At 42.7% G+C, this 26,985-nt stretch overlaps 1 protein-coding gene across 3 annotated transcripts in view; it reads left to right on the top strand.

Moving 5' to 3' along the window:
* The window catches only part of RORA (RAR related orphan receptor A), a 384,491-nt gene that overhangs the window by 339,716 nt on the left and 17,790 nt on the right, over nucleotides 1–26,985 (top strand). For 2 of the 3 annotated variants that reach the window (XM_037394019.1, XM_037394018.1), the window contains 3 exons: nucleotides 14,725–14,810; nucleotides 23,065–23,206; nucleotides 24,853–25,248. In XM_037394019.1, the coding sequence (XP_037249916.1) occupies nucleotides 14,725–14,810; nucleotides 23,065–23,206; nucleotides 24,853–25,248 (624 nt within the window). The remainder of the gene's footprint in view (nucleotides 1–14,724; nucleotides 14,811–23,064; nucleotides 23,207–24,852; nucleotides 25,249–26,985) is intronic. The other variant, XM_037394020.1, reaches the window with a different exon arrangement.

The raw sequence follows: 26,985 nt of genomic DNA, 5'->3' as shown, positions 1-26,985 counted from the left end.
TGCCCCCGCCAGGAGCGGCTGCAGTAGATGCCACCTTGGCACGAGGCCCAGCGGTGGGCAGAATGTTCTGCCCTCAGGGCTGCCGCGACTTGTGCTGCAGGTGGGATCATGAGTGCGGGCGGCCCTGGCAGGCCAGCGCCATGTGCAGCGTGCCCATCGACCCGCGTGCCTCTCCTCCACCTGTGCAGCCAGCCGGGGGGCACACCGAGGGCCGGGGGGTACCACAGGGCTGGGGGGCACCCTGCGGGCTGGGGGGCACACGGCAGGGCCAGGGGAAAGGCAGGGACGGAGCTGTCTGTCAGCATGCCCCCTTCTCTGCGCCATCTCTGGATGCGAAGGAGCAACGCAGGAACCAGGAGAAGACCATTTTGCTCATTTTGTCTCTAAACTTGCTTTTCAATCTTCTGTCAGAAACGAAGAGGGTGGTTTTGCATTTTAAAGGATTTTTTATGGAAAAATAATTGATTTTACGATATTTAGAGAGGCCGCAGTCTGACATGTTGTTTGCCTTACTTTGCAAAGGGCGGCCTGGTCTCTTGCAAACCATACTGTACCTGTGTGAATCCAGAGAGCAAATTCCGCCCGAGTCCATTACTAGGTGGAGGTGAGCGCTGGTGCCCGGACACCTTTGGTCGCTCGCCCTGCTGGTTTGCTGAAGACAGCCGCTGCTGTCAGTTGAGCAGCTGAGAGCAGTGACACCCTCAACTCAATAGGGTCTTTTCCTGTGGAACAGTTACTTCATTTGCTCATAGTCATTGTTTTTGAAATTTGCTATCTAAGCATGTTAGGGGTTTATTGGTATAATTCCTTCAACAGCAATACTGGTTACTCCACACATTGTTAAAAGCTTATTTTTTTGCATTTGTTAGAGAGAGATTTGGCCTAGAGCAAATTCAGTAAGGGGGAAAAGAATTAGGAAATCAAACCCTTCCTTTCCCTTTTCAAGCTTCTCAGTTTTCCAACCTCAAATAAGTACGTGAAAGGAGTTTAACAACTTTAAATTGGATTTTGGAATGTCAGATGACTCTAATAGCCTTTGTACACAAATAACAACAGAAGAGCTGATTATTGTTTCTGGGCTCTGTGATGCACTTATGTAATCATTAATCTTGGCACTTCTTTATCTCCAGCAGATTAGGAGGCCACTGTTATTTTGAAGACTGCCATTAAGTAGACTTCGTTAGTGTTTAAATATGTGAAGCTTAACTATAAGCTGCCTTAATGTATGCAATGGAGGTATCCTGTGCATGCAGCATTGCAATAGAGCTGTTGGAGTAAGTTTCAGTCACATATCTGCTGCCACGGCCTGACCTCAGACATGGCTTTATGTACAATGTTTGTTAATCAGCGTCTGAAGATGCTCTGAAAGCTTTTTAAGTGTAAAGCATTACTATATCTGTTTGAAACAGCAAGCAAACTTGCTTTATCTACTACCTTTCAGTTGGTTTAATCACCGAGAGGCAGGAAATTACATGCTATGAAATGAGTAGGCAAAAGAAAGGCCTTTAATGAAGGTTGTAACACCAAATCTAATTGTGGCAACAGAAGAGCTTTTGCTAGACCCTTTTTTTTCACAGGCTTGTAATTTTCTGAAACATTTTTGTGGACAACTACTTTTTTTTTTTTTTTCTTTCATGATCCTTGTCACAAAATGAAGGTGGTTTTCAAACACTGAGTGTAGTGTAGACAGAGATCATGAGGATCTAAAGAAGCACAGAAACAGAGTGGAGTCCAGGGAGATGGTGTGAGCATGGCTGGTGGGGGACAGCACTGCAGTACATGGTTTGAAGGACATGTTGGGGAAAAAAACCTTTCTCTGGCAGGAATGTTTCTGAGACTGTTCGATGGACTGATGCTGGGTTTATTTTGTTGTAAGCCAGAGCCTATAAAATTTCCATCTCTGGACAGGTCATAGCGTTTTCCTCCTGTGCCCTTCTACAAGAGAACATCTGAGGGAGGAGAACAATGCTTGCGTGACTGCAGAGGCAGAGCTGGCCACCCTCCTGCCACTTCTCTCCAGTCCCTGGCCGGCCAGGTGGCCCCGGCCCACCTCATGGATGTGAAGGACTGTCGTGTAACTTCATGCAAGTCAATAAAGTCCCACTAAGATTATAAAGAAAAAAAAAGTTCTATCACCATGAAACCCAAGTGATGCAGTCAGTGGTTGAGGGAAGGGGAAGGGTGTCAGTTTGCAGTATGGCAGAAATGCCTTGTAAAGCCCGTTCGAGGTGGTGGGAGACTCTGGTGCAAAAGCTGCAGGTGGGTAAGAATTGTCATTAGCCAGAGGCACGTGTGGCCGTACCTAGCGCGGGGTGTGTGGGCGTCCATTCCTGTAGCCCTGAGTGCTAGCAGGGTCTGGCGAGCGGGCCTGCCACATACCCAGGTTGTCGTGGGCAAGTGGTTGGCGGGGGGAGCGTGTAGGTCTCCTCAAAGCGGTGTAATTGGGTGTTCAGAGTTGTACAGGTGTTAGGAAAGAGCGACAGCAAAACTGTACTCTACGCGTTGTTCACTACCTGGGCTGTCTCCTGTAGGCAGTTAAGTGCTGCACCCTTCCTCTCGTCCCCTTCCCCGGCGGGAGCTAACACTGCTAACGCTGCTCCCTCTGGGATGGGACCGGGCTGAAAGAAGCATGTTTCTTGGAGAGGAAAAAACATGGTTGGTTGGTCAGCAGAGGTTTGACCCTGCATCACAAAACAGGCTGTAAGTCTGTGTAGTGTCTGTACTTTCTAGTGTCTTAATATGTACCAAGAAACACATACGGGATGTAAATCATTGTTCTTGGATTTCAGTGACATTTTTCTTTTAGGTGGAGGAAGCACAGGTATAATTGATCTATTTTGTGCTCCCCCTTTCAAAACCTAGGGGAGTAGCTGGAGCTACATTGGCTGAGGCTGTGGCTTCCCCTGGAGCACCCCTCAGTTTCACTAATCCTCTGATGGCCTCTGAAGAGGACTGGTGGAGAGGAGCTGTGACAAAACACCACATACACGGTAGCAGCAGTGGCAACGGAAAGCATCCTTGGATAGAAAAAAGCGACCCTGTGCCAGCTAGAAGGACGCAGGATACAGACTTCAGATGCACCTCTTGTGTGGGGTTTGAGGGACTCTGGTTGTGGTTTTGTTCCCATAGCTGTGTATCGCAGGAGGAGTTGCAGAATTCATGCTTGGCGTTGGCTGCCATGCGAATCCAGAAAGGAGGTGTTGGAGGGAGTTAATAAAGGAGTGAGTGCAGCTAAAAGGCTTTTTACTGTTTAGAGTTCTGAAGTTGGTTTTGGTTGTTATTGTTCATCTCTTAGATGAATCATCTGAAAATGAAAATTTAAACTAGACATTTAAAGCGCACCTTTGTGAGAAACTAATGATTCTACTTGGCATATAGCATCAAAGGAAGCCTTTTTAATGACATCAAATTCATGTACAGCCAAAAAGAAAAAGAAAATATCTTAAAAATGCAGATGCAGTCACTTCAGAATGATGGAGTTTCTAGTCTGGGTTTTTTTTCCCCTGCAACGTTTTCTTCTAGAAGTAACTTGAGGTTTTGGGTGTTTTTTCGTCAAAGTGCAGCCCTCTTGTGAGGAAGTGGCTTCTGCACCAGCCATGTTTGCCTGGCTGTAACTTCATCGTGCAAAGTCCCTTTTCTCAGTACACACAGTGATTCATCCTGAAATTTCTGCAGAGGGCAGACCCTCAATAAAATTTGTGCAGCCTGGAAAAATGGCAGGACAAAGCCGAATCATGACAGACACCTTGTTTAGAGGGACGCTTACCTTACTGGGTTCCCCCCTGCTCTGTTACCTCTTCTGAGTTCATTCCACATTCCTTCTTCCAACCTGACTGTTGCTGTCTCTGGGGAGCTGTTGAAGTGGAACTTGATTTGGCCGATGAGTAAGCATAAAGGAAAGTGTGAGTATGGTGACAGAGAACGTGTGGTAGTGATGGGTTGCTAATCAGAGACAACTTTGTAAGTAGTAGTATCGGGAAGTATTAATGCTTGATCTGAAAGCTACGTGCATATGAGTTGAAGGAATGAAATTGCAGCATTATCCACAGTTAGCTGAGGTGCTGTAGTCTCACTGACCTAATGTCCCTTTAAGGATTCGGGAGCCTGTCACCTTATTAATGAATTTAGTTGAAATTGTTAATAATTTTGACACTATGTTGCAAGCGGTTAGCCTTTCCCAGGTGTGTTTTTCTTCATCTAGTAACTGTAGGTGTCATTTGATTTGTGCTGGTAGATAGCCTAATGAGACCATTGAACTGACATGTAATTTTGCAATTGGGTAGCACAAATGTTCATAGCCTCTTAGCAGAATGGAATGACGGGGGTTTCATGTTGTATAAAAAGACATCTAAGACTCTCTAAGTACCCTTTTACCACTGTCCTAAAAAACTAGTAGAAGATCTTTCCTTAATGAATGCTAGTGTAATTTAGCTAGCAACTAAGTTACTCTCATGATCCTGCATACAGTAACTATGCTTTTTTGTAGTAGGGACTAAAATGATTACCTTCGAAGTGTTGATCATTTAAGACTGCTTGCAATCTATGAAAAATAATTCAAGTAAAGGTTGTTGTGCTGTGATACTTGTGGCTGACTTGCTGAAGTGAGGCTTAAAATTGACAAGTGGTTGGGAAGTTCTTCTTGGTTTTCCTACTGCAAGCAGGTAAACAGAGATGTTGAGATGTTCCCTTAAGCCAGTATACTTAATCAAGAAAAGAAGCTGAGAGGGCAGTGCTGGAGTCAACGAATTCCAGAAAGCTTCTTGAGAAGGGCAGGTCCAACACTTGAGAGTAGGAAATTTCATATAAAATGGGGGCTCTGTGCATTAATCTGTAGAGCAAGTGTCAGAGGTAATACAGATTTTTCACTCTGAAATGCTACGTTATTAAAAGACTTTATTACTATCAAGTTTTAATAGTTTCTTCCAGAGAATTGGGAAATTGGACAGCAGTACAAATATATTTAAGCTTTTTGGTACAGGTTCCTTTTTGGTGGGAGGAGGGAGAATGCATTTAGTATTGTCCAGCTAGCTACAGCAAATAAATGTACTCTGAATTATGTTCTCCTGCAGATTTCAACATCTGTTTTCCTCTCCATTAATACTCTGAAATGAAAGACCAACATACAGACATCAGGAAGGAGAAATCAGTAGATGTGCTTTTCCTAAGAGAAAAATAAATCACAAGGGCTATGAGAAGCCTCAGTGTGATAGGGTGTGTAAGGGCACTTTCCCTGCCTCAAGGTGCACATGTGTCTTGGCCTACCAGGTCACTTCTTTTTTTCTTCTTCTTTTTTTTTTTTTTTTTTTTTGTTTTTTTTTTTTTTGTTTGACAAGACAATATGCATTGGTATGTTATACCAGCACGATATAGATTGTATCATAGCAGAACTGTGCCTGTGCCCCCACTGCAGGTGTTCCCCTTCACAAACACCCCAGGTTATTGGTTGTCTGTAGGAAGAAACTGGGGATGTCAAAACCTGAGTGAACTCTAGAAGCCTGTAGAAGCATACAGCGAGGACTGATGCAGGCGCTGGCTTGCTGCTTACTAAGTGCAGTAGCAAATCCGAGTGGAAGAAGTCAGTGCTGGCAGTTACTGTGGTAATAGCTCACACAGAAAACTTCTAAAACTTCTGTTTTGTGTAATTCTGTCAAGAGCAGTGTTTTGTAGCTGTGTTGTTAAACCTGTAAGCTTTGGTTTTAAAAGCTGAAAAAGGAAACTAAGAAGGCTCAGCCGAGGAGCAGTCCCGTTGTATAGTTTCCTGGCAGCTTCTAAGCAGTGCAAAACACTGGAGATGTGTTTGGAGGTCTGCACGCTAGCTGCTTGGGTCGTAAGACCAAGACCCAAGATTTGGCAGTAAGTAAGCAGTCACCAAAGATAGCTGTGGATAGAGGTAGACATAAAGAATGATTATCCTCATTACGTAGACAGAGCAAATGAGACACCAACTAGCGTCCCCACTCACACAGCAGCTCAGCACTAGAATGAAGATTATAGTATCTATTTCTTGACATGCAGTTCAGGGCTTTGATTAAAACTGTATTATCTTTCACTGAAGAGAGTCACTTGATTGCCGTGTCAGTGTGTTTTCTTTTCTGGTGAAAAACTGTTTTTCTGAATTGCTTTATTTAACAAGAACTGCATTTAGCCTAGTCTTCACATTAATCATACTCCAAACTGTGTTCATCACAACCAGTATAACTACTGTTAATTTTAAGCTGGGGGGGGGTGGTGGTGGTGGAATGGGGGAATGGTTAAATCTTTGTTCATAAGCACCTGAGTCACCGAGAAAGAAAATGAGAAGTCAAAAATATTACGGGACAAAACCTGGTGTTTATCAAATTTGAAAGTCTCTTCTGATCATATTGAAATAATCAAAGTGGCTTTCAAATGGTTTGGTTTTGAAATGCGTAGGAGATTGCATAGCAACTCCTCTCTCGTCCTTCTTCCCGTGTTCTTTGCCACAAAGTTTGGTTACTGTTGCTTGTTACTGTGCCTGGTGGTGTCTCTAGTGAATGAATCTTCTCCTCCACTGTGAAAGGACAGAATTTGTATTCAGAGTTGGTGCTGTGGTTTTGCCTTCATTTTATCCTCTCAAAAGAGTATCCTTATTCTCTATCTTGCTACAGTGTACGTCTCTTCATGTATATTTCAGCCACCTTCTAATTTGTGTTTGATCTAAGTTCATGAAAGTAGTAACAAAGCTGGAGCTTTCAGAAGTCCCTAGCCTTCCCAAACTGGGGAGATGCTAGCTGTGCCCTGGGAAGTAACGAGAGACTGATTCCAAAGAACCACTTCTCTGGGCTCCTGCACAGCTGAACACACTGGATGCAGTAGTCTTGATTCTTTTGAGCCTAGGCTTGTAGTTCAGTGGTCTGATATTATAGTTTGGTCTGTGGTTTGGTTTCATGATGTGACCAGAGTCCCAAGCTAGAGTTGTCTCTGTCACTCCTTCAACAAGGGAAATCAAATCATCTGGCTTTCAGCTGCAAACTAGATGGCCAGACTTCTTGCCTCAAAAGTACAAGGAAAAATACGCCTTCAGCTGCTCGGTGATACAAATGTGGAGATACCAAGCTGCATTGCTGGGTCAAAAAAGAGTGTGACTGTTTCTGGAAGGAGAAAGCCAAGGCAGCGGAGAGAAATACAGCTGTTACACAAAAGGAAAATAAAAATCACTTTGTGTTGCACACATGACTGAGAGGGAGCAAACATCATCTCTCAGAGTTCCTCTGAAAACCTGAAGGTGGTTTTTAGCTTGTTGGTACTCCTAAACACTTGCAGAAGTCTTAGGTTGGTTGTTTGGGATTTCTCTTTGTTTTATTTTTTTCTTTATAATAGTTAAGAATATTATGATGGTCTGTTAAGTGTTTTCAGCAATTTTCTATTTGAGTATAACATTAAAAATATACAAGGACACCTCACCACAACAACTTCACAGAAGCAGTTTTGTCTATTAGAGAATTCAACCAATTTTCCATATAGCTTCTTTCATTAGGCACTCAAGGTGTCTTTGTCGAAGCCAGTGCCTCATGTAATATCAAAGCTTTAGTTCTTTAAATTAAAAGTCATGTAAATAAAATTTCTTGGCTTGAAGAAAAACAATAAACATAAATGTCAGTGATCCTGGCATGAGAATGAGCTCGTACTGCACTGTTCCCTTCGATGTGTCCACATCAGTAACACAGGCTGAAAGAATTCAGATTTATTCTTAGAAGTCTTACAAGCCCCAAAAAGTGCTCAGGCTGTTCCATACTGTTTACCGTGTATCTCCTTTAATACTCTTTGAAGCCAAATGTTTTTAGCATTAGGGAGCGCTGCACAGTATCAAGTGACCTACTAAGAGGGATCCAGCTGTGTTCAGCCCCAAAGATCTATCTTGGCATTGCAGCATTTCTGCCCTGTGTGTTTGAGGTGTTGCTCATACTTTACTTTTAATTAATACTTTGGTGGCCATGTTCGTTTCTACTCCACCCATCACACCCACAGACTTCAAAGGATTTGTACCAGCATAACCTCAGTATTTATTTTATTTTATTACTAGTGTGATTTCCTAAGGAAACGAGGCTTGGAGAGGTTGTTTGTGTTTGTCTGGTTTTCTGCCCATCACCCTGATGCTCCTTATTTCCAAACCCATTTCAGCCAGGCTTGAGAGCATCAGCAGCCCCCAAGATGTGTTCCTACACGTTCCATGCAAATGGAAAAGCATGCCCAGAAAGATGCCCGGCTAGTACCGCACTGAGCAGCACCGCACAGCCCCAGCTCAGCTATGGATAGGGGAATCTGTAAGGGAGAGGAAGGCGCCGGGGGTGGCCCACGTGCTGGGAAGGCTTCTGCTGGAATTTCAACCTTACTGCACCCCAGAAATGCCAGTTGTGAGACACACATCTCTTGGATATCGGGCTTTGTTAGTTCTTCTCGGGTGTTCCGTGTTACCGGCTGTATCATTGCAGGCTCCAGCGGGGCGTGCTCATGGCCAGAGTGCCATTACGGTGGGGATTGTATATGGATTAAACAGACCTTTCACACAGGGAGTGGGCAGGTAAATTCCATCGGCTCTTGATCAAAACACTGTGTGCTCTAAAAATGCCTCAGACATCTACCAACCAGCACTCATCCTTAGAAGTACATGGCGTTTAAGTATTTTAATATATATGAGTGGACAGATGGTCACTTAATGTGGTGTACTGATGGAATGGGCAGAGCTGTGCTGCCACTGGCTTTCAGCTCAGTAGAACTGCAGGGTTGGTAAGCTGCAGGTGTTCCGAGGCAAGTAATTTGCAGCCAGCTCAAATTACTTAGGATACATGACAGAGCAAATTATTTAGGTAATGAAGCTGAAAATGCAGGAAGATTAGAATATTATATAGTAAAATCATTCCTTGTTAATTCAGTTTGTGATCAGATATCATGTTGCTTTAAATACCACATTACATGCAGCACCCTTGTTTGAGTCGATGAATATGTATGAATATGTCAGTGAATATGTATGCCTCCTAATTTAATCAATATACTTACAAACAGCACTAGCAGTGATGTCTGGCACAAAGTGCATCCCTTTAGAAGCAGGTTAGCCCAATTTGTAGATGTATCGTATTCATTTCAAAGCCCTTCTGAATTAGCTGCAAAATTGTACATACCCCGTGAAGCTGGGGGGACAGGCGAGCCGCGTTCAGGGAAAGGAATTTAAACCGTCCTTGCAGTCAGAGAAGGGATGACTTCTTAAGCTTTATGCCAAGACCCAGGAGATGCCAGCTGCAGTCCTGGCTGTTGTGCGTTCGGCACACCCAGCCTCACCACAGCCCTCGGTTCAGCTAGCAATTTTGGTCAGGTGCTTTCCTCAGAAAGCCAGTGGATTGGAGAAGGATGCTCAGCGCACGTAGGGGGTTTAAGGAACAGAGACTGACCTGGCAGACTAACCAGTGTGTGCTGGAGTCTGTCTTTGCTGAGCAAAAAAGGAACGTGTGTACCTGGGATTTCTTGATGTTGCTGCCTTGAGAGCTGCCGGGTGGGAGCTGTGATGGCAGCTCCATAGAAATGCTCTCGCCTCGATGGTGCCAGCGTACACAGTGATTGGGACCATCTGTACCACGGGAGGGGACAGGTGTACTCAGGGTTTCCTTTCCAGAAAATTCTGATTTTTCAATTCGGAAATAGTAAGAGGCAGTAGGATTCACCTGACTTTCACCTTCTAAAAGTTAGGCTTGTAATTAAGGTATCATTAAATTCCTTCTCTGGTGAGTGAAGAGGAGGTATCTCCACTCAGGGGTTCATCTCACTTGTCTCGAATAAGATGAGTCATGACCCTTCTCCCTTTTTCCTTCTTGCTTTCTCTTCCCCCCTCCCTTTCTTTTTCTCTTTCCCTTCCTTCCTCATCACTCTAGAAGCAGACAAGGCAATTAACTGTAGCTAATTACCCAACTTTCAAGATAGCTCAGGTCAGCAAGGTGAATCTCACCTAAAAGGCAGGAAAGGGGACCGAGTTTTGCTTCCATTGAAGAGCCCTTCCCAGGGTGCCAAATCTGAAGTTTCATGCCTGTTGCGAATTGGAAAAAATAATGTGATCTGTGTGAGTGTATGACTGCAAAATAACACTGTGAAAGCAGGTGGAGGAATGGGAAAATCCTTTTTCTACCCCAAGACAGTTAATTCACTAGAGACAAACATTTGGACACACTACTGGGGAGGAAAAAACCTCTGTCTTTGGAAAATAATTTTTTTTCTTTTGAAAAACCTTTTCTTTGGGGTGGGCTGGTAATATGCTTTCCTGTGTTGAGGCTCAGTTTCTACTTAAGTGGCAGAAGTGGGGGGAAGATGCCCTGTGCTTTACTTGGCTGTACGGGCTCTTGGCCTGATTTGAGACTGCCCAAGGAGTTAGAAGATACTAAAGATTGTGATGAGCTTGTGCAGAGCATTTCCTTACAAGCGCAGAGTTAGATTCCTTTCCTCCTCTACTGCTCAAACCGGACAAGGAATAAAGCAGCGTTTCATGATGTGGGAATTAATGAAAAGGGAGAGGCTGTCTGGAGCGGCTGGCTGCGGGAGGGAGGCTGAGAAGGGCAGGCCAGCCCAGTGAAACTGTTCCAGATTTGGGGAAAGAAGTGAAGCCGGGAGTAGGAGGCAATAAGATGTATTCTTCTGTTCTGGATGCCAGCAAAAGATGTCGTTCGGTGCTTGCTTTGGTTGTCTGGTAGGCACGTTCACTAGGAATTAGGTGGAGGCCATCGTGTAATTTAAGCATACCAGAGCTGCTTCAGGCAATTGCCAAGTGAAGATACAGTGGATGGAGGAGGAAGAAAAGTTCAGGGGGAAAACACAGGCTTTTTTTCCATGTAATACGTGGGCTCACATTCTTATTCTGTCTGATTTTGAGTAAACGGGAGTCCGCGCTCAGTTTTCCTGCTGTGAAATGAAGATCATATGATGTTCCAGCAGTAGGAAGATTGCCAGACATTCCAGTGATAGGAATAGCGACATGTTAAAGTCATATACACTGAGAGATCTTAGTCGATGTCAGATGCCCTCTCCTCTGGAGATGGGTTTGCCTTGTTTTTGACATCTGTTCGTAGCGATGACCACCCCCGGCTCTCAGTGGTCACCTCTCTCTCTGGGGAGCCATTTCTGTAGCAACTTGTTCGATGCTTACGGTGGGTCTCTGTGCTTGAGCTTGCATTTGTTGCTCTTGGTGGTTTGTTTGGGCTTTTATTCCTATTCATTGCTCCTTTGGCACAGGGCATCCTCGGTAGTATTCCGAAGCACTGTTATTTCAGGGTGTGAAAGATTCTTAGGCCTTTAATCTGGGAATACAAACTACATCTGTCACCTGGGTATCTGTAGCGGTTTCTAAGCAACCACAAGAGTTTATTTTTTTCTGCAATTCATATTTGGGAAATAATTTGCTCATGCATGAACCAGAATCAGCCTGAGCACCACCCCAGGAGACAGAAATTGTAAACTGTAATTTAGGCTAATTCTAGTCTAAAGCATGAATTAGAGTATTTTATATAATCTTGGAAAATATACCATACAAATAATGTGTAAGCACAGAACAGGTACAATTAATGTGAGCACAGTAGGAAGCTTTAAGTAACTCTGGGAATGTGAGAAACCAAGTTGGAACATATTCTTGACATATAAAAATATTTCCCACCTGCCTTGTTTGCATAAGAACAAGGTTTTAGCAAGTACATATTTGCATGTCAAAGTTAAAAGTGGGGAAAATATTTTCACCCTCGTAAGAAAAATGCATAATCTTGGCACAGGCAATTTGCATTTAGTAAGTTTAAAGTATCTAAGTCCTTTCATGCTATATGGAAAGTGTATGAACTTGTGACAGGGATTCCATTTCAATGAGTTGATTCGCAAGGGCAACCACGTGGAGCAGTAATTGATCTGATGTCTTTCCGTGCATTAATTTGTAATACCATTGGTGGTGGCAGTGCCAGGCGGTTTATGCTTCTGACTTTCATCCCAGTGTCCTGTATCTCAGAGTGAAATGATAAGCTGAAGTTTTAAGTGCTGCCTGCTTAATTGGAAGGAAGTACCTTGAAGATGTAGTAAATTGGAGGAAATCTGGAATTCTAAAGCTATACCAAATTTGGTGTGGCTGCTCACACACATAGTGGTCGATCAGCAAACGCGGGCACAGCTGGAGCCTGTGAATCTGTGGAGATTCTGTTCTAACAGTAAAGCACCCTGGAAAATGCGTTTGGGACTAATTACAGCACCTTTTAGACTATTAGTAACCTAGCTTTAGGCCATCACTTTGAAGGCACGTTACGTTCCTTCAGAAACACTCTGCAAATGTCCTGTTGCTTAAGAAATAGGGGTTGTATAGACAGGCTTCATGGGTGATTTAACTAACCTGCTGGAGATTGTAGATAAACAAGATCCAATTATATCATACCTGTTCAAAATAAGGCAGTAATTATCCTATGTAAGAGTGAAATGTAAAGAATACATTGCCATGTAGCTGTTGAGATAAGCCTTGTCACGACCCTGTCAAAGGCGTTGGAGAAGGCTGCTGATTCACTGTAGCAGAGTAGAAAAGCAATCATATATTGAAAAGGCGCGACTGGGAGTTGGTAGGTTTGTTCCAGAACTTGCCCGCAGGATTGCTCTCTGAATCCGAGCTGCTCATTGTACGAATTTTGAGTTTCTGAGAATTTCACTCTGTTGTCCAATTTGTTGATGTAAAGTGGGGTTATGCTACCCTTTCTGCTCGCAGCTTTATTCGTAAACATATGATGCTCTAGTAATAATTAATGTAACACATTAATAAAATAGCATACACTTTATTTTTCCCTTTTATTAGTTCACTTCCTGCTCCATTGTGTTTAATGTGTTAGCTGAGAGCAAAGTGAAATTAAAACAGTTTTTGGAGGACTGCAGGGAAGAAGTATTTCCTTCCTTAAGTGTCCCAAACAGACCTTTTAATTTCAGCCTATCGTTCTGTTGCTGCAGGGAAGGTGGGGGATTAAAGGTTGAGAATGCAAAGATCCTTGTGATGGAAGCAGATGCAAGTGGTGTCCTGCTGTATGAAACTGTTTTGAAAGCTGCTGATACGGAACTGCCAGGGAAAAAGCAGGGTTGCCCCGTAGCTGCTGGGCTCTGCTTTCCTCTGCAGAGCATCTGAGCTGCTGATGGGTTCCTGGGAGCACATGGATGCTATTCGGTTGCTTACTCGGCTGCTCACACTGTTGCATTTGATGTCATCTAGAGAATATTGTGAAGAAATATTTTAGCACAGTCAGTGCTATGCTAAAAGTCTTCTGGTCTTCTAGTTCACAGTTATCTTCTAGGTTTGGCCTGATGCTGAACTGTGATGTAGGGCTGCAATGAAGTGGAGCACGCAGCAGCATTGGTAGATGATTCTTGTTCAATAATAAGCAGTCAGTTAGAGGTTTAATGGCCTGTAAAATGCAGTGTTGCTAAGAGTGGACATGACTTCTTGAAAGCAGCCTTAGGAGTACAACTGAAGTTAAGCTAATGCATTGTAAAACAGTATTAGACGCTATTTTGTGGGTTGTCACAGCCTGGGTAGCCATAGACTTGGGTGAAATAAAAGTTCTCAGAGACAATCGGGCACCTTGTGAACAGATTTCAGTTCCTCGCAGGAGATTAGCAGCACTTCTGATGGTTAATATGTCACAGTTAGAGACACAGCAAGAGTTGCGTTTGTGCTCCTGTTGGGGCTAAGCTGGTTCAGGAGAACTGACAGCCTGACGCTGACCCAACTGCAGCAAAAGGCTTTCTTGGGATATTGTGATCACCTGCCTCATGTGTAGAGCCTGTGCTTTGTGTGAGCACAGGCAAGCAAAAGTAAAACATGGGCTGCTGGTCTGTGGCACTGCCTCAGACCGGTCCTATCCAAAAAGACTCGCTAGCGAAATGACTGCAGCCATATACTCCAGAGGCAGTTGATGAGGTATTCCTGAGCATGCAGGGCTCCCTTCTTAAATCCGCGTATCCGTGTGGGAAGGTGCTGTGATTTAGAGATAGGTGCGGGTTCTTCCACATACTGACCCAAATGGAGTAGGTATGCTTTCTGTGTATGAAGTGCAGTTTAAAAAATCAGGGCTTTCATGTCATATATCCCTCTGGCGTTTTCCAGACTGCACCAACTCCTTTGTTTTTTGGACTGGAATGCTGCTGCCTTTTCCTCCCTTGTTCGTTTTGCGGTAGCTTATACACAAACATGTCCTGATAATTCAGATACGTGAATTTTGGGTTTCTCATGTAAACATGGTTGCTGTTTGCCTTGTTACTTCTCTTCAGGATTGGCCAGCCCGGTGCACGGGTGGCGTGCTGGTGAGCCTCCGGTATAGGCGCTGCAGTCATTTTCAGGCAGGGCAAACTTTAAACTTACCTTTTACAATCTCGCATGAATAAGACTGGAAGAAACCTTTCTCGTGTCATCTTAGCTCTTTGGCCAAAATGTGAACTCTCCTATTCTTTTTGGCTTTGAAATGCTGATTCTAGCCTTCTTGTGGGCTCTTAAACACCTTCTCAAATGACCCATTTTAATAACCCAAAAGCTATTATATAATGAGCAGCCATAATTTAGTCCAAAGCTCTAGGGGACCCTTGCAGTTCAGCAATGAATAGTTAATGCAGTATAATGTTTAGCAGGTTATTAGTTTTCACTGTACAAATGCTGATCAGGGAATGCTTTTATAAGGTGTTTAAAAGAAAATGTAATTAACTGGCTGCGTGCTTCTGTTGCAGCTCAAATTGAAATTATTCCATGCAAGATCTGTGGAGACAAATCATCAGGAATCCATTATGGTGTCATTACATGTGAAGGCTGCAAGGTAAGTTTCTAAAATATTAAGTCTTAAAACAGCATTTAGCCTTTTGATAGCGATTATTTTCCTTCCTCTTCTAAAGAGCAAGCATTGCATTGAAGTTGGATTGGTGGATTCTATTTCAAAGAATATGGAAGCAATTGGGGAATCTCGAGTTTTATTTGGGTTTTAAATAGAGCATTTTTCTGACACACACACACACACACACACACACACAGAGCCTGCCCCAAATTTTGGGACACGTTTCAGAAATGATGCAGTTCTGCTGTGTGAGCTATAAACTGTCTACAGAAAGATGATCTGCTTCTAGCATACCACAAAGAATCTGTTCCGTGGATTCACTTGAGAGGGAGTTTGTGGCTTTCTTGAATCTCCCTCTCCATTTTTGCTTTGTAACTTGCTAAGAAGCTGTGTTGAAATATATAAGAACTCTCCAACTTTTCAGTTTTCTTTTGTAATCTGCTACATGTTACAGATCCCTTCTGTTTGGCATGGACCATCATGTTGTGCAAACAGCACATGCTACTAGTGTTCAGGTCATTTAGGAATACTCAGGTCTTGCTGGAAGCAGTGCTTACTCCTTGCAGTGCAGCCATTGCTGTGTAAGGTTTCGGCTTAGATTTTTTTCCTGGATTTGTACCTTCAGTTACTCGGGTGAACAAGGATTACGCTAGAAGCATTTCTGTTTTGTTTAGTTTGTCTCTCACAACCAAGAATTAAATCTGACAACGCTAACACTAGGCCAGAGTGCTGTGAAGCTAATCACTCATTTTATCAGCAGTACAGAATTACAGTGCTAGCTTGGGATGAGACTGTGCACAGCTGTGCTCTAGCTTGTTGCTTTCCTCATGTACGTACATGTTGCAATCCCATGCTGATAGGTTTTCTACCCTTAATCTACACTTTAGGTGTGAAGAATTTATATTTATGACAGTTTTTAGTCTGCTCTCCTGACACGCTTGGTGCTACCACGCATCTTCCAAAAGTAACTCCCTTGCTTTCCCATTACAGAGATTTCTTCTGCGTTTGTGCTGGTTATATAATATATTATAATTATATATCATATATATATATAATATTATATATTATTATTATTATGTGGTTCATTAACACATTCTCTCAGTCTCATAGAAGCATTGGTAAGAAGGAAGGTAAAAAAATAAATCTGAGAATGGTAGATTGGTACAGGACAGCACCTTCTGCTCTTTGTAACTGCTGTTGCTGTGGAAAATGCAAGAAATGCACTAAAACTGCGTTGATAATAAAGTGGTTTCAGCTTTCTGTAGTTGAGCAGCATTTGTCAAATTTCAACTGCGTGAAGCAGCAGACATCTGCAGTGAGAATTCTGCTGTATGCCTGTCTTGTCAAAGAGCATCAAGTTACCTTCAAGGTCTGAGACCTCTTTAATCCTTAAATGGTCTGGGACCACTATACCTGAGAGACTGCCTCAAGATCTGTGATGAACATCATTGTCAGCAGACTGAGGTTAGTGTAGTGCTGGTGCTCGTATGCGCAGAAAACGGGCCTTTCTCAACTGGGCTGGTTGCAGAACAGGAGCAGGCTGCCAAAGAAAAGAAAAGTTGCCAGCCGTATTATTTTCTGCTTCACCTTCACACAGTTCTTTGGCCTTGCCTTCTCCTAAGCCCTGTACGCAAGAAGAGCCCCCACCAAAAGCAGCAGCACGGCTGCATGCAGAAGGAAGCAACAGAGTGCATACTCGCAGTCACAGCTGTTAGTATGTAGCTGGTAGGCACTTAGCACTGCGGGCAAGACACAGACGTATCCGCATCCTCCATCAGAGTGACTGTGCTTTCCTGGGAATAAATGCAAATGCGAGTTATTAGGAGAAAAGTCCTTTGTGTACTTCCAGCAGTCAGGACAACAGATGCTAGCCTGATAGTGAGGAATGCGTGTGCAGTTCCGTATGTTTTAGAACAAATTATCTTCCTTCAAATTCTGTATAAATGGAGTTCTCCGGGTGCTCTGTGCAGTCCTCGGTTTGCTTCTGAGAATCCCACCAGAACGGCCAGGAGGAGGGAGACAGCAGAAGGGAAGGCAAGCAGGCAAGTATGCTCAGCACACTGGAACCCGTTGGCACCTTGAAAGCAGAGCGTGCATGAGTAAGACTGTGGCCCAGAGAATGAAGTTAGGCATTTTCTCCTTTCCTTGGAGTAGCAGAATAAATTTTTCCAGCCATACAATTTCAGGCAGAATTTTAAAGCCGGTGAGTATCCACTGAGTTAAGTAAGTTATCTCCCTTTCTGAAGGGAGCTAGCTCTGACACTCTTCTCTCATGCCAGGGCCCAGGTGACCTGCAGGTAGTGATAGACGGGGGAGTGCTAGTGGGCACAGGTCACAGGAAGAGTTTAAATGATCATGGCCTAGGCAGCAGTTAAAATGTCCTACTGTAGCAGATGGATTTTGTTTGTGCTGAGCTCTTCCGCGGTAATGTCAACAAAGTCTCACCCAACAGAACTATTTTGGCTGGCGAAACGGTTGGCATAGCTTGGCTTCTGCCAAATGAGCCAGGTGTGTATGGGTATGTTTTTTTCCCAGCTTTTCTGTGGCTGTGATCTCGGCAGGTTTGAGCATGCTTACATTGCTCTTCATGTTATGCTGAACCTTCCCTTGTAAAAAGTACCTTGCTCTGAAGCCCTGGTTTCCCAGTCCTGTGCTCTGATTCCTGGAGCTGATGTCCTGCACACAGACAGTCCCAGAGAAATCCGTGAGGTTCTGCACAGGTGCTGCAAACCCATCCATGTGCATCAGATGGCAGGATCAGGCCCTTAGTCATCAGAAGCGCACAGATGTGCTGCTGCCCTCTCAAGCCTGGCCTGTCAAGAATGATCTACAGGCAGCAACAGCGGCAGCCGCAGCAGCAAAGTGGGATGTTTTCAGCTCTCACCGTTTTTCGCTCCAGTTTGGTGTGAGCTTTAATGTTACTTAATAGTAATATTAAGTGCTACCATGTAAATAAAACTAACCACCAGAAATAGAATTGATTTAAAACCTAAAGTGACATTTTAGTTGCCAAGAGCTATTTTGCTATCCTAATCTGTGTCACATACAAAATCATTGGCAAGCTTTTGTCAAAGTGACTTTTGCTGGTCCTGGTGCTCTTCTGCAGGTTTGTGACCCTTGCATTCCACCCAGCTGAAAGTTCTCCAGCCAGCTTTTGCTGTTGTATTGTGTTTCACATAACTAGCACTGAAGATTTGTAATTAAGCCAGTTAGTGTTTCTTGAGAAGTTTTCATTTCCTGCCTTGATACAATGTTACTCGCTGTTTTTATGAGGTTGGTGGCTGTGTTTTTGCACAGACATCGCCGAGTACTCCCAACCCATCAACTTATTTAGCTGAATTTGAATCTGCCTTTAAAAAATTAAGTTTAACACCCTGACCTCTTTTTCTCCCCAGTGAAAAATTAAGTGTTGAACCAGGCCTGCTTTATAATTCATGTAGGAGAGCTCTGGTGGCTATATAAATAAAATAAATTTAAGAGAGGTGTTTTTTTTCTATCCACTCATTGCTGATATCCAGTATACAACATATAATGGGGAGAAAAGGGAAGATGCGATTAATCATATCAGACTTTTACTCAGAAGCACGGGTGAAGAATGACACAAGACTGTACCATGACTCGGGAATGAAAGTTTATTCTCCTGTGTAAGACTGGAAATAATACTGTCGTAGTAGCACTACTGAAAAAAACTAGTACCTGTATGGAGCCCTTCCTCAGCCGTTAGCCGCAGGAGCCTGAAAACAGCCTTTTGCTCTGGGGGACCATGCTGAGAAAGGAGGCTGGTTTGTACACACCCGTATTCTTTTCTCATGGCTGACAGCTGAATCAGTTCAGCATTGTCAGAAAACACATGAATGCTTCAAAAGGACATAGCAAAGCATTTAGTTTGACATTAAGTTTTTATTAATGAACTATGTCTTTTAATTTGCAGATGCAGTTACTGGCTTTTGCCATCAATAATGTCAGTTCATGCCCAGCTAACCCACAAACGCATGAGGGTGATCCCTCCCTACTTGGCGGTACGCAGCCGGTCTCATCAGACCACCCGTGCAGGGCGGCTCACACATTTTCAGAGGTTTATAGGTGCTGGCTTTTGTCTCGTGTCTTTCAAGACCAGAGGTGGTCTTGGTCATTGTAACTACAAGGAATGTCCATGTTTGTTACTTCGCTTTCTTCACTAGCTGGTTTCTCATTACTCTGTTAAATGTGGAGTGTTATATTGGTGTAGCAAACATTTACCTTGAATTCATGCTTTCGAAGTTTTTCTGTATTTTAGTTTTTTGCCTAGCCCATTTCAAGCAAAACATGTTAGAAAAGAGACGAGCCATGTTGCAGAAAGGGCTGGTCAGGGGCCTTGTATAACCAGAGGAACAGTCTCACGCCTGCCTTTATTACAGATGTAAACCTGAACATCTTTCCTCTCTTTTCAGTCATCCTGTAACTTTTTTATCAATACTTCATTAACAAAGTCTATTAAACAATATTGTCGCAGCACTCTCCTCCCTTTACAACTAAAATATGTACTCACTGTCATAAAAGAGTTAAAAGTCCAATTTTAATGTTCACCTGCCTTTCATATGGCAGCATATTTTTCTGATGTTTCTTTGAGGAAAATTTGTGTTAGTTTGCTTTACAAAACAGTAAAAGAATGACCCCCGCAATTAATTGTTAATTGCTTAGAATATTGCAAAACTTAATGATACGTGGAAGTCTTTAAGTATTAGCCATAAATCATGGGATTATGAATAAGCCTTTGTTGTCACAGGCTTGCATACAGTCATTCCAAAACGTCTGCCACTAGGATGCAGCAAGGCAGCTGTCAGCTGTTTTCTTGTAATTAAACAGCCAATGAGCAGCTAATTAAGACATATGTGTATACAGAAGTGGAAGTGGGTATGTTAATGAACTGTAGGAATCAATTCATTAAATGAAAATTTGTCGAAAGACCAAACATGAGATCAGCATTTCAGCCTGCGCCGCAGCGGGGAGGGCGTCTGTGCGGTGCCGTTTGGGACACCAGGGCAGCACAACGGCCTCTTCCCCAGCTCAGGAGCCAGCTGAGGCACAAACATCGGTAACACTGAGCCACCAAGCAGGGAAGTTACTGAAACTATTAATAGACTTCGCTATTTACATTTCAAAGTTCTTTTTAACAAGTTGTTATTCAAACTGACTTGCAGATGAAAAGTTCTTGTGCCCTTTTTTTCCCCAAACTTGATTTCTTGGCAGCTTTTGAAAACCCATATATTGTTTTGTGTATAAATAGGAGTCTGAAATGCAGAGATGAAGCTATGGCTTGTAATCTGCTCCGCTCTTCTTCTGGCACTGTGGTAACACATCTGCATAAAAAGGGAGACATGCAAAGCTCAATGATGCCTCATCAAAACCAGCTGGATCTTTACAGTGACATCAGCAGGAGGCAGGGCTCTGGGCACTCGCTACCAGAGACGGGTTGGGACCCTGCCGGCCGTCGCAGTGACCTCTCAAGTGCAGCAGTGGTTGGGTTCGTGTGTTTGATCAGGAGGGGTCCGCTCTGCCTGTGGCCCATTAGGCAATCGTCTGAATGTGAAATAAGGGTTGCGAACATGTATGCAATTAAAAGCATGTGGCCTGGGCTGGTTTGCATAATGCCAGAACGTATACACGTGTACCATGCATGCATCCACCTCCTCCTTCCTGGTGGAAAAATTACAGCTAGCTCTGTGCCTCTGGCAAAAGCGAGGAAATAGAACAACAGAATATAGAGTCTCACCTTCTCTTCTTCTAATAAAAGGGGTGAAGAAACAACCTGGGAAGAAACTGTATTTACTTAGAGAAGGCTCCTGTAATAGGGGCTTCCCCATGTGTCTTGTAAGGCTATGGGGGGTCCAAGGACCACCAAGAGGTTTGAACACTCCCAAGTATATGACAACAGTGTAGAAGAACTTTGAGAGTAAAAAACCCTCCGTTTGACTTCATTGTCAGTTCAATCCCACATCCCAGATGCGTGTATTTCTGAGCTCTGGACAAGTTTAGATTCATTTCTGAAGTTTGAGGCAAGGGGGTTTTTTTCCTTTAGCTACTGCTGATGTTTTCAGCAAGCCCACGTAGCATTGCAGGGTTTGTTCTTAAAAGCACTCTACTACATCTCTGGTTTGTAAAGTGCAAGTGCTTTTAAAGGCCCCAGTTCCAGGCAACTCTGCTCTATTGAAAATTTTGCTTCAAGCTGTAACTTAGCTGATATATGGTCCACTAAAATGTATTAAGCAGCTGTGTCTCTAGGGAAAATCTGGAAAAGCGAAAAGCCCAGTATTTTCTCTATTATGATACTAAAAATAATCCTCAGCTTGACAAGACTATTTTTAATAAAGAGAAATATGCCAAACTGGCAGTACAGACTCAGTGTACATCTCGGCTAGAGGAAAATGTCTGGATCTTTGGGGTTATTGGCCCAGGTTTGTTTTACCCATTGATTAACCTGACTTTCAGGATCTCAGTGGTGGCAGAGACTTCTTCATACAGTTCATATGTGAGCATGTCACTCAGTGCAACTGTTAAAAGTGTTTGGAGAACTGAAATTTTAAGGGACTGGTAATGCAGAGATGCAGGACCTTGATCAGTAAGTCACTGATCAGGCCGATCCCAATCCTGTTTTTCTAGTGAGTCGCACTGCACTTGCAGATGTATTTGCACTGGAGTGAAAGAAAGGGTCCGCTAAGGGTGGTAACAGAACTGGAAATTGAGCCGTCTGCTTATCTCAGAGTTGGTCCTCCAGAGGGATCAGTCATGGTGTTGGAATGGTAGAAATTTCCACGGTATTTTAGGATTTCTTTAGGATGAGATGCAACTCAGAGCTCAATATGTGCAATACTTTCAGTCTCAGTGATGATCACCTCACTATTGGCCAATATTAAAAAGCAGTTGAAAGTTCAATCATATAGAAGCAAAGACCAGGATAAATGAGTGAGAAATAATGTACAGGCGAACAGGATTAAAGACAGGCATCTTCATGTTCCTCTTTTTCTTATACTCTGTGCTTCCCCATTAAAGCTTTAATAAAAGGGGCGTAATGGACAAAGACTGGTGCCCTCCTTGTAAGGTGGAATGGGGGGCTTTATCTCCGTGTGTTGCCATGTTTCTGTCAGCAGAAAGTTTGCTGGGAAGTCTCTTACTTGTCACGGCGAAGTCCTTCCTGTTGTTTATTTCACCAGGTGTCTGGACAGAGTGTGCATGTGCCGAGGAACTCCAGAATGTGGCCTTCAAATAAATAAAATTTGGTTAAAGTCCAGCTTTAATTAAAAGGTGCCCAGCCTTTCTGAGGAAGTATTTCCTTTGCAGCGCTGTTAATTAATCCATTATGTGGCACCATAAAACTAAAATACTGTGCTCACTGATCTCAAATGCCTCTTTAGAATGACTACATCTTTGCAGAATCCTTGTGAAGTAGGTATTACACATGCACAAGCATATGTTTGGACAGTCTGTGGCAAAAAGATGAAATGAACTTCAAAGCAAACAACTGGCATAGTGGTTAATAACATGCACCATTCTGATGGCGAGGACTAAGTTGTAACTCCTGCGTAACCTTCCAGCCCTGACTGCCTTTGGAGATGGGTCTACCCATTGCAGTTGACTCAGAAAAGAGATAATACAGAAAATCTGTTTTAGCTTGCCCCATCTTTAAAAATCTAAATCCTGCACCAAGTTGAATAAAACCTCATTAGTTAGCATCAAACCAAGAAAAATAATTTTTAAAAATGGTTCTTTCTAGAAGGAACTGCTCAGCATCACGTTCTGCATTTTAAACACATACGTATGTTGGTGAGGCTGAACATCAGAGCCTGCCGTTGTCAGCTCCAAAGAACAGAACAGGGTAGCAGCTGTTGAATCCTCCCTGTTTTGGAGATCGGTGCTGACCCAGGAAAGACAGGGAATCAAGGAAACCTAGGTCTAGGATTAGTTTTATCTCATTTGGAAAGAACTGGTGTACCATATGTAATATGGGATGTGTAAAATCAGTGAAAAAGCGTATAATTCCTTTATGTGGCATAGCACTTTTTTAATGAACTGTTCCCAGCTAGTTACTGGGCTTTCATTTGTTTCTAGAAAAGAGAAAAAAAGACCCACAACCTCTTAACTTCCTTTAGTTGACTTTAGTACACTTGAACTTTATTTTCTGTTAGGCATGCTACCTTTCAGAGTCTTTATTTGCTCCATCAGTTAACAGCTTCTTGACTTGTATTTTGCAACTCTATTACAGGGCTTTTTCAGAAGGAGTCAGCAAAGCAATGCTACGTACTCCTGTCCTCGCCAGAAGAACTGTTTGATTGACCGAACCAGTAGAAACCGCTGCCAACACTGTCGATTACAGAAATGCCTTGCTGTGGGGATGTCTCGAGATGGTAAGCTCTGCTAGCACGTAGCTTAATCGCAAAAAGTAAAATAATGTTTAGTATACTGTGTGTTCAAATAAAACAACACAGAATTTAAAAGTTAATTGTGCATCGGGATGATAGTTGAGACCATCAAGTGGTTTTTTTATGTTGCTATGTATCCACATAAATATATATATATAAATCGAGGCATGTACGAAGTTCTTGGATTTTTTTTTTTTCCTACTCGAGTATTGCAGTTCCCGGGTTAAGAGTTTTGCCTCTGGTCACTTCTTGAAGATGCAGTTAATATTTTCTGTATGTGTTCATTCCAGTTTAAGTGACATACTATAGTTGCAAGTAACATTGATTGCCGTACTGGTACAGATCAGAACCGTTTCACAATACGGAAGCTTAAATGTATATAATGAATAATGGAAAAAAACACAAAGAGAAAATAGCGCAGTGATTTTTCAAAGATAGGAATGTGTTTCACAAAGAAAGTGCATTCCAGTGCTGTTAATATTAAGCTCAAAATTGCACCTAGTATAATGACGAAAACCCACCTCTGTAAAATGGAAGCTTACATAACTGGGTTAGAACTGGATCCGCAGCTGACACTTGGTGCCGCCCCCGCAGATGGAACCAAGCCGCCATCGCTTACCCAGTTTGAACATCTGACTCAGTCTTTTCCCCTGCCGTAGTGATTGCAACGCTACAAGTTCTACAAACACACGTTCATTGTTCTGTGTACGTGAGGCCCGATGAAGGAGATTGTTTTCAGATTGCATTTACTTCTTGAATTACATTGCCTTAATATTTTTATCGGACATGATAGTGAAAACCTGAAATGGGTGATCAAGTCATCACTGTTCCCTCCAACATGTTTGCTTTTCTGTAGAAAAGTACAAGCTGGTAGTCACCTTCCTCAGCAATGAGGTTTTACAGCAAATACAGGTCCTCGAAATCACATACTAGGCCCCTAGGAATCCCCTGGATGTTGCAAACCATTTGCTTCTGGCTTATGCTTCACATTAATACTTCTCAAAGTAGTAATAATTTTATGGAGAGATACACGCACACATGTGCACGTGCACACGGACACGCATATATTTTTAACAGTAATTCACCAGATAATCATTCTTGCTTATCACAGTAAGCTGCATGGAAAGCAGGTTCTTCCTGTGTGCTTCAGTCCTAACACCAGCGCTTGCTTTAGGTACTCCGTGAGATAGACTGCACACGGTTATACCTAACTCCAAGTTTACTCTGTGGTATGAACATACACTAGTAGGAACTGGACCGTTATCTCAGGACAGCATATTCTGTTTCATCTTCTGCTTTTCTAGGTAGGATCTGAATGCTGAAGAGATGCATCTGTCAACTTTGGTGGACATATAAAAGAAATTTTTTTCAATATAGAAGTGGAAAGTTAATGAATTAAGCTAAAACAATGACTTCTAATGGTCTGTTTAAGTAGCGTGTTAGAACGGTCTTTTAAAGAGCAGATGCTGCAGCTCTGTACCTGTAACTGACAGCAGTGATTCTTGGCTCTGCCCATCCCACTGATGTGCCTTTTACACCGTGTCCTTCCACGTAGCATTTAAAGACCCAAGACAATGAAAATGCAGCAGTGGATTTGTTGAGATGTAACATGTTGTGTGTCTGTATTTCAGCTGTAAAGTTTGGTCGAATGTCAAAAAAGCAGAGGGACAGCCTGTACGCGGAGGTGCAGAAACATCGAATGCAGCAGCAGCAGCGAGATCATCAGCAGCAACCAGGAGAGGCAGAACCACTAACACCAACATACAATATCACCACCAATGGGTTAACAGAGCTACATGATGACCTCAGTAATTACATTGATGGGCATACCCCTGAAGGTAGCAAAGCAGACTCTGCAGTTAGCAGCTTCTACTTAGACATACAGCCTTCTCCAGATCAGTCGGGTCTTGATATTAATGGAATCAAACCAGAACCAATATGTGACTACACACCAGCATCGGGCTTCTTCCCTTATTGTTCTTTTACAAATGGGGAGACCTCTCCAACTGTGTCCATGGCAGAATTAGGTAATGAGAGAGAAAAGCTTCCATTGTAATTGTCTTAATAGTACCCTTTGGATTAAAGTGACACGTTTAGCCAGGTGACAGCAAGAATGCTGCTTCAGTACAGCCGTTAGCCTGGATGGGCATTCTTCTGTGAAGTGCACGACACCCTGCTCAGGGTACTCGGTGAACACTTTATGGGACTGGACTAAAAAAACCAGGAGCTTGGGGTATCAGCTCTAGTAGTTCTTGTAATAGGACCCTTTGAATACTGTTTAACAAGCTTATTTTTAGTGTTGAGCAAACAGACAGTATTTCTTTTTTTGCAGGCTGTTTTTGAACATTTTATGTTCTTTTGCATTACCTCTATACGCTTTTTTTATTATTATTTTCTAACAAAAAGTGATGAGGCTGATTTTATTTCTGCTCTTCACCCATTACCTGGGAAATATGAAACTGAAGCACCAGTCTAATCTGAGGGTGGTTCTCTTTGCCACTGGTTGAAGAGAATCTGGCCCCAGATACTTCAAGAAAATTTCTGAATGTAGCAAGTTTTGATAATTTCCCTAAGAGCCTTATAATGACCACATTAGTTAGCATGTTTTACTTTAAACTTTTCCCCAAATGATTACACTAGGGCTGAATTCCGCAACTGTGACTTGTCAGCATCTGAGAGCCGAGTTAGAGCATGCTGTGTGAACTGCTTATAAGCGAACAGGAACAGGACACTAGAAGTAGCTTTAAGATTCTGTTACTTACATAAACAGTCAGGCATTTAAAACTGATTTTGCTTGCTTAGGCAACATTTTTGCTAATTACTCCATTATGAAAATCTAAACATAGTTTGAAAAGTCAGGTGTCCCAAGTTAAATTTTTCTCTTTTTGCTAACGTTTTTTAATTAGGGACAAGTATGTGATACGAATTTTGCTTTTTTTAGTTCAGTTTATGTTCTTTTAGGAAATTTTGCAGAGAGGAAGGGATGAAGATACTTACTTTTTAATGTCCTTAGGTTGCAGAATGCAGTACTCTGCAATATAATTCATTGTGACAGCCAAAATATTGCATTTGGCTTGAGTTCAAATAACTTCAGTTACAGATAGGTAAAAATGAGAAGAAAAAATTAGGATAAAGGCTCTGCTGTGAGCTTTGTCTCAATCAACTGGTTGTTAATATTCTCACAGGGGTTATTAAAAGACTTGCAATAAGCCCACAGAAAACAGAAGGGGCTTTTCCTTTCTAAGCCAGGTGTTGAGTTTGGAACACTGGCCAAAAATAAGTTTGTCACGTTGCTTACCTTTATTTACATAGTGCTTGCATTTAACCCTACAGAGCATGATTTGGGTGCCCAGCATTGGCATTACCAAACAACTTTTGAAGAATGTTTGTCTTCCAGACTAAGGTTTCAATTTAGAAAGGTGTGGTTGGTTCAATGAAAGTATTTAGGTGTGTGCTGAAATACAGTCCAGAGCTGAGGCCGAGGTTTGTGACTAACACAGTAATATTTCACCTTCTGTATCCTGCAAGGGCACAGGTATAATGCTGTCAGGTGCTACTAGCGAGAGCAAATGTTTTAAGTACACACTTGTAAGAAATAAAAAAAAATTGCTCTGAAATACATGAAAGCTATGATGACAGCCAAAGTGCTGAAATGGGACAACAGACACATGTGAGGAGTCGAGGGGGAAAGAGAAAGACAAAGCAGAAGTGGGATTTGGGTGTCTCAGTGTGCTGTTCATGTTTTTGAAGGTGTCCCTAAAGGT

Source organism: Falco rusticolus, chromosome 7 (genome assembly GCF_015220075.1).
Source record: "Falco rusticolus isolate bFalRus1 chromosome 7, bFalRus1.pri, whole genome shotgun sequence".
In the NCBI taxonomy this organism is placed as follows: domain Eukaryota; kingdom Metazoa; phylum Chordata; class Aves; order Falconiformes; family Falconidae; genus Falco; species Falco rusticolus.
This window is presented reverse-complemented; position numbering and strand designations above follow the sequence as displayed.